At 46.0% G+C, this 13,786-nt stretch overlaps 1 protein-coding gene across 1 annotated transcript in view; it reads right to left on the bottom strand.

Annotated features, from left to right (window-relative positions):
• Positions 1-1,869: 1,869 nt before the first annotated feature.
• LOC143281695 (neuropeptide prohormone-4-like) overlaps positions 1,870-13,786 on the bottom strand; it is a 223,486-nt gene continuing 211,569 nt past the window's right edge. Inside the window, exon 5 of the mRNA XM_076586949.1 lies at positions 1,870-3,576. Coding sequence (XP_076443064.1) covers positions 3,383-3,576 — 194 coding nt within the window. The 3' untranslated portion in view covers positions 1,870-3,382. The remainder of the gene's footprint in view (positions 3,577-13,786) is intronic.

Raw genomic sequence — 13,786 nt, 5'->3', positions numbered from 1 at the left:
TGTTCGTAAAGATAATATTGAATACACTTGAGGGTTGTGGTTAATTATAGACATCGTAATGTAGCAATGCACAAAGTCCTTAAAACATGTCCCGAACTTCAGAGAATGGTCTAGCGTCTTGTTGTTGGTTTTTTATATCTTAACTGAACATTCCTTGGAGTCTACACGTAAATAGAATAGAGATACACAGATGGCTAGATAGTAAGGCATAGATAGAGAAATTGTGTGTGTGTGTGTGTGTGAGAGAGAGAGAGAGACAGAGACAGAGACAGAGACAAAGACAGATATATTTTTTTTCTGTGTAAATCACATGATTTCATAACAAATAACAAATCACAATCATTAACACACCCAGTCATCAATGGACTGTCAGAAATAGAGAAAAAAAAAAGAGAGAGAGAAAAAAAAGTGGCAAAAAACGCGAGGGAGGTGGAACTAAATCTGATTCGAAGCAAGAGGCACAACAAATGCGACACCGCGTCACGATTCCCACACAAAAAAAAAAAGAAAAGAAAAAAAATCTGCATGATGATGGTGATGATGAAGAATATGAAACGCCACAGAGATTGGAACCCAAGCCATAAACGAAAAGCTGCGCAGGGAAGGTTGTAAGGGAAGGCGTGAGGAAGTTGTGGGTGGGGTAAGAGGTAAGGGGTAAGGGGTGAGGTGTGGGAGGGAGGGGATGGGGGTTAGGGTGGGGAGCGGGGGGAACCACACAGCGAATAGAATGACGATCATGAGAATGAGAAACTCGGATGTACATGCAGTGACGTCAATCACCAAATCCGACTTTACAGTGGTATAGCTGTATTCTTGGGCTTAGAGATAAGATGAGAAAGAAGGCTTTGGCGAAAAACCAACCAACAGAAAAAGACTTTTTTTTCTGGAAAGAAAAGCAAAAACAGGCGGAGTTTTGGTTTATATCCTTTGGATTGTGTGTGTGTGCGTGCGTGCGTGCATGTGGGTGCGCGTGTGGGTGCGCGCGTGTGCGTATGTGTCTGTGTGTGTGCGTGTGTACGCGTGAATGTGTGTGTGTGTGTGTGTGTGTGCGTGCGTGCGTGTGTGTGTGTGTGTGTGTGTGTGTGTACGCGTGAATGTGTGTGTACGCGTGAATGTGTGTGTGTGTGTGTGTGTGTGTGTGTGTGTGTGTGTGTGTGTGTGTGTGAATCAAGAGGTGGAGGGGTGAAGGAGAAGAAAGAGGAGGAGAAAGAGGAGGAGAAAGAGGAGGAGCGTAACAAGCATTTGAAGTGTCCCGTTAGGTTCAAAGTGAAAAAAAAAAAATGTCCCGACGGATGCGTCACAGTGGTGAGATATATATATATATAGCAGCACTCACGGCACAGCACAGCACGACACAGGTACAAGCAGACTCGGAAACAAGAGTGATTTGCATGGTGCGTGCAGCCTATAATGAAGACGAACATCTTTACCGAAAAAAAAAAATCCATCCAGGGTCATAGGGGAAAGGAAGGCGCCATGCATGCATGCGGGGTGTGGAGGATCGCATCGGGAACATTTGAGCAGAAGCATCAATGTATCGATGCAACTTGAAACCAAAAATGAATGAACGAAAGTCAGTATTAATAACCTACGGCCTGCTCATGTCAAAGTATCTTCAGAAAGCGAATCTCTCTCAAAATAGTTTGAAAAAGAAAAAGAAAAAAGAAAAAGAAAAAAAAAAGAAATCAAACATGGTGAATGTGAGTGTTATATATTGCCTGTCAGGTTTTGGAATGGGAGGGGACAGAGGGGGGGGGGGGGGGAAGGGTGCGGGAGACGAGACAGAGGAAGGAAGGGTGAGGGATGGGGGGCTTCTGAAGAGGAGGGATTGGTGGGGGGGGGGGGGGGGGGGGGGGGGGGGGTAGAAAGTCGAAATCTGCACGCCTTATACATTCTGGTAACCAGCATGACCAGATACTCTGTCATTTTCAACGTGTCTTTACCGTGCCTTTGAAAATCATTCACCTCGTGGAAAACACCTTTTTAATGGGGCGGGTGAGGGGAGGGCAGGGGAGGGGAGGGGATGTTAACAACATTTTTGACGATTTCCAACAGTCCAATGACAAGTTTGTTTAGTTTCTTAGTTGGTGTAGTTTTGAACAAACTAAAGACAAGAAGAGAGAGAGAAATAAGAAAGTTGATCAACCAATGGCAAGACAGTGATTGAAACAAAAAGATTTGTTTAGAATAGGGAGGGGAGGCAGAGGGGAGGGGGTCTAATGGCAAACAGTCAGTGGGAGGATACAATTTGCAAGATACGTAGATAATCCAGACCAAAAAAAAAAAAAAAAAGAACAAAAAAAAGGGTGGGGGTGGGGGTGGAGGGGGGCGTGACAATGATATCCGTTCCCAAGGTTTGTCGAAAAGCCTCTGCTCTTTGAAGAAGTGGTTGTATTCATTTTCATTCTAAAGAAAAAACAAAACAAAACAAGAATTTAAGAAAAAAGGGGGTGTGGGGCTTTGTTTGCATTTATTTCACCAGAAAGCGAAAACCGAACGAGTACCAGTGTCATCTTGTCATTGGTTTCTTTGGGTTGTTTTCCCTTGTATGTTTTTATTCTTCTTCTGACTTCAATACAACAATAGTGGACGAATTTACTGAAAAAATGGAATGCGACTGAAAAAATCGATTTTGGATTTAAAGAAAATATCCGTACAAGGAAAATATCCGTACAAGGAAGATGGATTATTTCTCTGCTCATGTGGACGAAGATTAAGAAGGAGGGAAAAAATAAACACAAAAAATTCCCCAACGAAACAAAGAAAAACAATCCTCGGAACAAAGAAAAATAATCATCGGTATTTGAACAGAAGTGTTCGCTGGACAAAACATAAAAGAAAGGAATACAAAAAACCAAAACTTAGCTACCTGTCGTCTACACGAAATGGACGAATCCACAAACTACATTTTTTGCTCGGACAATAAACACAAAATCAAAGGGAATGCTAGAAGAATGGAGGGGTGGGGAGTGGGGTTGAAAAAGAAAATGCTTGCAGCATGCTACAGGTTCAATGCATGATTTTGTTTTGTGTGAAGATGAATCTCTGGTCGGTTTATTTTCTGCAGGGGGGTTTATTATTTTTTTGTTGGTGTATTATCATTCTATTATTCTTTTATTTGTTCAAATATACAGTCTGCCTTGTTTCTTCATCAGCATCCACCAACAACAAACAGAGGGCGTGTGCCTCGCGTCATCGTCGCTCGTCTGTTCCGGGGGGACACTGGCGGGCGGTAGTGGAGAGGTTGGGTGGGTGGGGTGGAGGGGAGGGGTTTTGGAGGGGCTTAGAGGAGGGCAGGGAGGGGGTCAGAGGGAGGGGCAGACCAGGCCTTCTCCTCCTCTTGCTCCACCTCCTCCTCCTCCTCCTCCTTCTTCCTCCTCCTCTAGACGTGGAAGCCGCTCTCCAGCAAGGTCTCGAAGAGGAACTTGACCTCGGGCCAGGCCCGCTCGGGCATGCCCATCTTGAGGATGGGGCGCTCGTCGCCTTCCACTGCTGCAATGAAGGCTTTGCGGATGTTCTCCACGTTGGCGTCCGTCAGACCCAGGTGGTGCTGGAGACTCTCCAGGTTGTCGGCCACTGGAACCAGAAACAAGCAGAAACACTCCTGTTACTGTGCACTTCTCATTTCGTGGATGTTTCTGGGTGTTGGCGTGTGTTGTGGTGTGGTGTAGTGTGTGTGTGTGTGTGTGTGTGTGTGTGTGTGTGTGTTTGTGTGTATGCGCGCGCTCGTATGTGTGTGTGCGCGCGTGTGCGTGCGCGCGCGTGTGTGCAATATACAGTTTCAAACGTGTTCAGCACAAATCACATCAACAGGCATGAGAATAAATCTGAACAGGGACATGAGGTTAGTTAAGCGGACAGCTCTGCCGGGAGGTACCCCCTGCCGCTCCTGTCTGGAGACGACCCAGCCTGGCCCATCAGTCATCAGGCCGGAATGGTCAGTGCTCAGACAACGTGGGCGTCAGTCTCCTCCAGTAGTCTTCCTTTGCCTGACTCCATGTATGATAGTCGTGTCCGACTATGACCATCAGAACAGCAGAGGAGGCAACTGCTGTCCCGACTTTCTGGGCTAGAATTTGATTATAGTGGAGAGTGTCTTGCCCAAGTTACATTCCCACTCTCTTTTAAGAGGATATAATTATGTATAGTCGGCGCTGGGATGGTTCACAAAGGCCAACCAGCCCCCAAGGCTGCAGCATTAAGAGCCAGTGCAACCTTGCCTCCTAGTTTGAGAGCCATAGTCCTTCACAAAGGACTAAGCTGTAAATGACTTCCCTTTGTAATGGTGGAACCATCGATCATACAGCTCTCATTTTGCTGTTGGCCTAAATGTAAGCTTATGTCAATCTGTGATACAAGTCTTCCTGTAGCAAACTACAAATAGGTGGAGAAGTGGGCTGGTGGTAATGTACACGGATGGGAAGCGAGTGTCCACTGGTTCGAGTCCCCATATATGGACCGGGAATTTTACTCTCCCCTTTCCACTGGACCTTGAGTGGTGGTCTGGGTGCTAGTAATTCGAATGAGACAAAAAACAAAACAAAACAAAAACAACCAAATAAACAACAACCCCCCCCCCCTAAAAAAAACAAAACAAAACAACAACAACAACAACAAAACAAATCAAAAACAACAACAACAGAGGCTCTTTGTGCAGCAAGCACTTAGCGCACGTAATAAAACCCACGGCAACAAATGAATCTTTCCATGGCAGACGTTTGTAGACATTTCCCATTTTGATCGTAAGACAAAATACACATGCATGTGGGAGAAAAATGTGGTACTACACTGTGGCGACGAGTTCCCCCCGGGGAAACCAGCTTGAATTTCCCGCAGAGTAATCTGTTGTGACAAAAAGTAATATAATACAATACGAATGCTGGTATTTCAGGGGGAGTTCAGTATAATTAACATTACATTATTTAACAAGTTTTGTTTAGTTTGCTAGTTGTTAGCGCCATCATCTTCTAAAAGAGGTTCGGATGGTTTATTTATTTTTAACCTAGAGTCTTTAAATCCGGACTGTTTGTTTCGTGAGGGTACTGGTGTTCTGTTTAAAGGTGCAAAGGCCATTTGCTTTTTGTGTCTGCACGTCGCAAAAAAAAAGTTTTCAGATTGGACTGGTTTGTGGATTTTACGTCCCCGGCTGTTTGCTTGTGACCATGATGCAATGCCAGTAACTTTGTACGCGTTGGAAACCCCCGCCACCTCTCTGTGTGTGTGTGTGTGTGCTATCTGTATATGTGTTTGTCCAAAAGAAGGCATCACGTTCTCACTTCTCCTTCTGTCTCTCTTCTTCCCCCCCCCCCACCCCCTTTCTCTGTGTTTCTTCTCTGTCTTTGTTGTTGTATCTCCATGTGTTTCTCTCTGCCTGTCTCTCTCTATGTCCCTGTCTGTCTGTCTGTCTCCTTCTTTCTCATCTCTCTGTGTCTGTTTTATTTTCTCTCATTCTGTGTTCCTATGTGTGTTTCTCTTCTCTTTGTTTCCGTTTCTCTGTCTTTGTTTCTCTCTGTCTGTCTCTCTTTCTCTCCTCTCTGTGCCTCTCTGTCTCTCTCTTCCCCCTCTCTTTCTCTCTGTTTCTTCTGTCTGTCTCTTGAATTTAGAAACACACACACACATACAGGTTCACTGGATTAATGTTTGGAAAAAAATGCAAGCACGTGTTTGTTTGTTTTGCTTGTATAACAGTTTGGACTGTGGAACCTTTTGGTTCAGTGTTGGTGAACGACCCGTCACTTCGGGTAGTCATTCTCAAAGGTCATGTGACCACCTTCTCAACATGGCGGCCATTGATTGCAGGCTAGGACGAAGTTTTGTTTGATTTACTTTCTTCCTTTCTTCCTTTCTTTCTCTCTCAGACGTATCCCGCCAAGCCTCCTCTGGTATGGCCGTGGGGTCTGCTGCTGGTGTTGGCATCGACCCGACCAGAGTGGAGTTAGCTCCCCCTTCCTGCTTATGCTGATTATCTTTCCTGCAGGATGCACTGGGTACTGTCGGTGAGGGTCCTCGGCGATGTCTGACAACTTTCCGATTGTTCTCTTGTTTTTGTTTTTATTTTATTTTATTTTTGTTAGGTTTCTTCTTTAGAGGGAAATCTACACCTGGGGGGTGTGTGGTGTGTGTATGTGGGATGGAGGGTGTGTGTGTGGGAGTCTGAGGAGGAGGGGGGGACAGTCATGATGGCGTCGCATGACATTCTGGGGATGTCGAGATTGGATAACCCTTCCCTGCGCTGACTCCTAGCTGGGCAAAGTCAATTTGTCTGTTGTGGGTTTTTTTTTGGTAAACAGTTTTGAAAAGAGTTGGAAAAGTCAAGTTTGATGGCATGGCAATTTTTTTATATTTTTAACAGAGTTGGAAAAGTCAAGTTTGTTTTTCGCCAAGAGTTTCAAAACAGTTGGAAAAATCAAGGTTTTTAGTTTTTTTTTATGTTTTGTTTTCTTTTGGCAAGTTTTAAGTACAAATGGGAAAGTCAGTTATATGTCTGAGGAATGTCTCGACAATGGGTCCTGCTGTTTGTCACCCTCCCCACCCCTTTCGATATTTCCCCTGTCCCTCATTTTCAGAGAGGGGTGTGGTGGGAAGTGATCAGTTGTAAGTGTAACACGAATGTGTTTTGATGATACGCATTTTCCCCTGAAATGAAATCTAGAAGTAAGCTAAAGATTCACTGCGACTAGAATATTCTACGATGAACATAATTATAAGCACGTGGATTCTATTTCGAAGTTTCGAAACGATAAGGGTTTTTTTTGTTTTTTTTTCTTTTCTTTCTTTTTTTTTTTTACAAACAAACCACCCTCCACCCCTCTCAAAAAAAGAAAAAAAAGAAGAAGAAAAAAAAGGGGGGAAAAAAGAGCCGAAAAAATCCATACATTCAATAAAAGTTTAGTCGATCATCAGTATGCGATACTGATCGCCATACGATTACTGGAATATTGTAATTGTAGTGTTCAGAGGAAAGGAAGTTTTGAAATAAAGTACTAAAAAAAAAACCCAAAACAAAAAAAAAACACACACAAAACCTGAATCACTGTATCAGTCGTACTTCTTCTCTTTAAACATGCAGATGCAGCTCCAAGTAACATGCTGACTATGCCCGAACTTTGCGACAAAGGGATCTTCAACTTCTCTGGATGGGAGCCATGCGTGATTCGGTGGTCTGTGCGGAAAACTACGCAGTGGTGTAGTCTGTAGGTGGAGGGAGCCCCTGGGGACGGGGGTGGTGTGTGTGTGTGTGGGGGGGGGGGGGGGGTGGGGTGGGGAGGGGGAGTCAGGACAGGGAGACATGCTTTACTCAGCTAACGATCAGTGGCGGCCTGTGACAGACAGCATTTCACGGCTGACCGGACAGCCACGTGCCGCTAATGCCCCACCACCCGCGGTGTGCGTGCTGCTAGGCATTTGTGGGGGTGGGGTGTCGGGGTGGGGTGTGTGGGGGGGGGGGAGGGGTGTGAGGGTGTGGAGTTAATGGAGGTCCGCATTGAAGGGCGGGCTGTGTGGACATTAACACTAGTGATGATGATGATAATAGTAGTACTACTACTACTAATGAAAAGTAGAAGTCTTTGAGAAGAAGAAGAAGAAGAAGAAGAATGGTTGTCTCTGAACGCTACTACTATTACTACTATTGATAACAATAATGATAATGAATAGAAGGAAAGTCTGGAAGAAAAGCCTGGAAGAAAGTCTGGAAGAAGAAGGAAGGAAGGAGAAGAAGAAGAATAGTGGTTGTCCCTCATTTCTTCTTCTTCTTCATCTTCGTTCGTGGGATGCAACTCCCACGTTCACTCGTATGTAGCCTACACGAGTGGGCTTTTACGTGTATGACCGTTTTTACCCCGCCATGTAGGCAGCCATACTCCGCTTTCTGGAGTAGTCCCTCATTTGATAATAATAATAATGATAATGAAAAGCAGAAGAAGTCTTCAATAATAATAAGAAGACGAAGAAGAATAGTTGTTGTCCCTCGATTAATAATGATACTACTACTACAACTACGACTACTACAACTACTAATGGAAAGTTGAAGAAGTCTTCAAGAAGAAGAAGAAAGAAGAAGAAAAAAAAAGAAAAGAAAAACAATAGTGGTTGTCCCAAGATTCCAAGGAAAGCGAGTCAGTGTGGCAATCTGCATACACAGGAGTGGCCCTGCGGATCAAGTCTGGATTGACAGAGTGGTGAGCACACGGGACACTGGGAAGTCCTGTGTGTTCCTGGGACAGACCCTGGCCTGTGGCGACGTTCTGTTGGCTGTCTGAGCCTTGCTGCCACGTTAATGCTTTCCCTGTAAGATCGCCCCAACCCACTCTGTCCTGTGCTGTGTTGACACGTTCAGTAGAGTGGATGTCGCACCACTGTAGACTGTCTCTTAGGTTGTCTTTACTATCATTTGCGTGGGAGACCTCTGTTTTCTTCGCTAGTTGTCCAAACAGCAGCTGCTTTTGGAATTCCGTGGTCCTCCGCCCTTATGACATGGCCTGACTGACGGGGCAGGGACTTCAGGATCGTCGCCTAGAAGGACACTGAAGACATAGGGAAGGGTCAAGGGCGGAAAATCGTGGTAAGAGGAAGCTGATGGCGAGGGGGATGTCTTGGTTACTGTATGCCCGCAGCGTGCTTCTCTGCTCTCCAATTTTCTGGGCCTGTCTACCTATCTTTTTCTCACCTTATCAGTGCTGACACCCTCTAAAGAACTCTCCGCTCTTACTTATTGTATGCCCACATTGTGATTCTCTGCCTATCTTTTTCACCTTATCAGTGCTTGAAGAACTCCCTGAAGAACTCCCTGAAGAACTATCCGCTCTTAATTACTGTATGCCCACATTGTGATTCTCTGCTTTGCAACACCTACATATCTTTTTCTCACCTTATCAGTGCTTACACTCCCTGAAGAACTGTCCGCTCTTAATTACTGTATTCCCACAATGTGATTATCTGCTTTCCACTGTACCTGACCTACCTTTTCTGACTGTTTCTGCATTCCGCTTTTCACTAAAGATTTTTTTTAATGGTTTCAAAATCAATCTATAGGCATTCTAAGTCTCCAGCTTTATTTGAGATTGTGATGACTGTATATATTTTACATCACCTAGTCTTAAATTTGTCATAAATTTGTATGTTTCTTGTAAAGCGCGCTGAGCCATACCTGAGATTGGGGATACTGCGCTATATAAGCCTACATTTTCTTCTTCTTCTTCTTCTTCTTCTTCTCAGTAGTAGTAGTAGTAGAAGTACAATGCCGCCTCAGTAACCGCCGACTCAGTCTGCATGAATGAGGTATGAGGAGGAGTGGGAGAGAGTTGTCCTGAGTGGTTCATTTTGAGTGTAATTTGTTGTTGTTTTTCTTTCATGAAAAGCGCCCTGGGCTGTGTGTGTGTGTGTGTGTGTGTGTGTGTGTGTGTGTATGTGTCTGTGTGTGCACCACCGTGCACGCGCGCGCGTGTGTGTATGTGTGAGTGTGTGTGCGGATGCGCGCGCGCGTGTGTGTAAGGGGGGGGGGGGGGGGGTGGTTGTGATCGTTTCAAGAAAATAATTTGATCATAATTTCTTCTCGTCTGTATGCGACTAAACTATTGTCTGCTCCTATCGCAGTCAATAGTCCCACGCAAATTATACCCCTCACAAAGGCCAAGAGGCCCATTACGCCACAATACCGTCACGATGGCAGCTCTACTTTCACCTTGATCTCAAAGAAAGACACACACACACACACACACACACACACACACCACACGCACACACACAGAAAGAGAGAGTGTGTGTGTGGAGGGGGGGGGGGGTGTGCAGTTCTTTCAGCAACAGCAAACACGTTCTTTGAACGTAGCCCATTTATATTCTTATTTCAATCATTTATTGTTTACGTCTTTTCATTTCAGTGTATGCACCTATTCGCTTTGCTGCCTCGTTTTCTGTGAATGTTTTCATTTGCTGACTTTATTCATCTATTATCTCTCATTTTAGGTTCATGTTTTATACACACATTTACTGGACTATCAAGGTCTGATCAATGCATTGGGGCTGGAGGTTGGGGCGAGGAGAGAGAGAGAGAGAGAGAGAGAGAGAGAGAGAGAGAGAAACCAGTCATGTGGTTAGCAGGGTTCGGACTGTTCTGCAAGGGAGGTAAACCGATGGCGTCCTCACAGCTGAAGTGTGTCAAAGGTTAGAGGTCCCATCGCCTTATAACGGCCACCTGGGCAGTGAATTCACATCCACTGTGTGTAGGTCTGGGCATAGTAAGTCAAGGCCCAATCCTCTCCTTCCACCGTTTTAACCCTCCCTGACCCGAATCCAGGTTACCCATTGCAACACCTAGGTGGGGTGAGGGAAAACCGGGGTGACGTGCCTGTCCCAAGAACACACCACCATGCCGAACCGAGGGCCGGGCCTTCAAACCCTGGTTTCTGGTGAACAACACTGGATGACAAAGTCCAACACCGCCCAAACCCGACTCTGCCACAGCGACCTCCCCCCCCCCCCTTCGTCACTACCGTCCTGCAAAGTCCTCCCTTGACCTTCCACGCGCCATTCACGGCCCCCTGGACGATAGGGAGGGGCGGTAACTCTAGCCTCCTCTGCGGTCCCGGGCCTCTCACTCACGGAGCGAAAGCCGACACCGGGCGTGAAGTCTCTGAGCGCGGGCTTGTGATTAACAACGTTTCGATCTTGCCGGCGAGAACTCCGCTCTTTGCAGCTTCTACCTCCTTCCCCGGCCTCTGCCACACAGCCTGCTCTTTGTTTTGAATTGTCTCTCTTGTTTTTAAAACAACTTTAGCTTTTGTTTTTCCGATCTTGTTTTGGTTTTCATTTTTGTCTGGTCTGTATATAACTTTAAAAGAAATAGATGTTCTCATTTTGTAGACTGCGAAATTACCCACCTCTTGTTTCCGGAACCAAGGGAGTTAATGTCATTTTGGTGGGGTCTGTGTTTTGTTGATTGTCTTTTGCTTATTCGGTCTTCCCCAGTCATCCCCCCCCCTGTCTCTTGTCGAAATCGATGGATTTGTCTGTGTTTGCGAGAACAACTTACGATTCCATCCCCTCCTCGCTCCCCCCCCCCTTCCCACGCATTTGTCTGTCTTTGTTGAGTTGTCCCTAAAAGATGATTGGCTCCCGATTTTATCGTCAGCACCATGGGTGTGTGTGTGGTAAATGAGAGAGAGATTCGGCAATTCTGGAGGGAAATAACAGTCCTGACCCGCTAAAACAAACTGATGCCATCCGATGACTGTTTATTGCTGTGAAAGTTGAAAAAATCGGGATTGATTTCCATAGTGTCTCTGTGGAAATATCCGCTCACACAGTTCCCTTTATAAAAAAAAAGAGAAAGAAATAAACAAGAAAGAGGAAATAATCGCCGCCGTTCTTTAACAGAACATAATGGTGTTTACTTTCACTTTCACTTTCACTGCGTTGACGGCCACAATCATCAATTTGATTTTTACGCCGTTTTTGTTGGGTTGTGATGAAAGAAAAACAAGCTACAGAAAGCGTCAGACCTATTAGTGAGGATGAAAACCTAGTCCTACTCTAAGTGGGTTCTCCGGCAGGCTACTATCACTTCACTTTTCGCCCTTCCGAGCTAGCCGGTCCCATGCTGATCTAAGACAGCAGGGCCCCAAAAATATTAGGGTGAGAGAGGGGGTGGGGAGGAGGAGGGGGGGGGGGGGGTAGGGGACCTGTTATCTAATTAACTACTGATTGGGGGGGCACCCTAGACTTAAAGGTGTCCAAGGTGTCTGCTGCTGTAGCTGTTTCAGGCAGGTTGTTCCAGTCACGTATCGTTTATGTTTGCTTTTCCATCGCAACATCCATCTGTGCAGTTCAGGCTTGTTGAGATTCTTCCTACGAGTCGTCGGTACAGAACCATTAGAACCGATACTTTACTTGTCATGCGCCAGCAGTTTCTTCCCCCGTGTCCAAGGAGTCAACGACCTGGCTAGTCTCTTCAACCAACCCAAAGGAGACTTGTAGATACAGTCACTATGTAAATGGATATCTAGTCATCGGCCCATGGTATGGCGTATATTCAATAGAGCTTACGCGCTGGTGCCGCAGTGTATGTGTGTGTGTGTGTGTGTGTGTGTGTGTGTGTGTGTGTGTGTGTGTGTGTGTGTGTGTGTGTGTGTGTGTGTGTGTGTGCATACATGTGGTTTTTTTGTTTGTTTGTTTGTTTTTAACCCGAGAGCTTGCAAACTAATCAATTAATGAATTGTGAATGGGAGAGGGAGAGGGAGGGAGAGACAGAGAGAGAGAGACACAGAGGGAGAGAGAGAGAGGGAGAGACAGAGAGAGAGAGAGAGAGAGAGAGGGGAGAGACAGAGAGAGACAGAGAGAGAGGGGGGAGAAAAGAGAGAGGGCGGGTGGAGGGCAAGGACAGAGAGCTATGTACCCCGGTGCATCATCATCATCATCATCATCATCATCAGGCCGGCTAATCGATCCCCTCGAACCCGCCCCCTCCCCCCCCCCCCCCCACACCCCCAATCCCCAATCTTACACTGCAGAGGGGTTTGGGGAAGCGGGGTGGGGTGGAGGACGGGGGAGGGGAGAGAGTGCTTGCATAATATCATTAGGTCTGCCGGCCACTCTCACTTTTTTCCCCTCCCTCCCCTTACACACATTACCCCCCCCCCCTCCTCCGCACCCCCCTCCCCCAACAAACCCCCACCCCCCCACACACACACACACGCACACACCCATCCCCCGCCTCCTGTCTCGTGGCAGGCAGACCTTTGATCAACCAGCACAAAAAGACAATCAACTTATGACAAGACACAGTGCCCCCTCCCTGGAGACTGACAAAACTCCCCCTCTCCCCTTTCCCTTTCCCTCCACCACCCCGTTACCTCTCTCCCCCCTCCCTTCCGCATCTCCACGCTTCTTCTGCCTGGGACTTCGTTATTGCTATGAGGATTGGAAGCGGGGGGGGGGGGGGGGGGGGGGGGGGGAGGAAGAAAAAAAAAAGAAGAAAATGATAAAGAGAAAGGAAAAGAAAGACCAAGATATCCAGAAGGGCACGAGAACAGAATGCACACACGCACGCATAGCATAGCATAGCATAGCATAGCATGCACTTAAGTGCATAATAATGTTATGCACGTGCCCGCATTTAGTTTTGCGAGGGAAATGTGAATGAGGCCAGGAGTGTTGAATATTCAACGATAAACAGTACATGTACAGAGACAGACAGACACACATACATACACGCACACACAGACACGCATATATATATATATATATATATATATATATATATATATATATATATTACACACCCATATGTTATGTATGTATGTATCTCTCTCTCTCTCTAAATATATATATATCTATCCATCTCTCTCTCTCTCTCTCTCTCTCTATATATATATATATATATATATATATATCAAAGACAGACTGATAGGAACGATAAAGAATCGCCTAATGGGTAGGTGATAAGAAAAAAACACGAGAAGATGGCATAAAAATGTGTATGCAGCAATGTGCGTGTATGGGGTGCCTTGATCCAAATGCCCTCTCTGACTCTCTCTCTCTCTCTCATTGTCTCTGTGTCTCTGTCTCTGTCTCTGTCTCTGTCTCTCTTACTCTCACACAATTCCACACACTCATGCACTCAAACACACACATACACTCACTCACACACACCCACACCCATCCACCCACCTACTCTTCCCTACTCCTCCCCCAACACACGCACACACATGTACTTATACGCACGCTGTCTCTTTCTGTCTCTGTCACTCTCACATGAGCACACACACACACACACACACACACACACACA

This window comes from Babylonia areolata, chromosome 4, assembly GCF_041734735.1.
Source record: "Babylonia areolata isolate BAREFJ2019XMU chromosome 4, ASM4173473v1, whole genome shotgun sequence".
In the NCBI taxonomy this organism is placed as follows: domain Eukaryota; kingdom Metazoa; phylum Mollusca; class Gastropoda; order Neogastropoda; family Buccinidae; genus Babylonia; species Babylonia areolata.
Note: the sequence above shows the minus strand (reverse complement) of the source record. Positions and strands in the feature narration are given on the sequence as shown.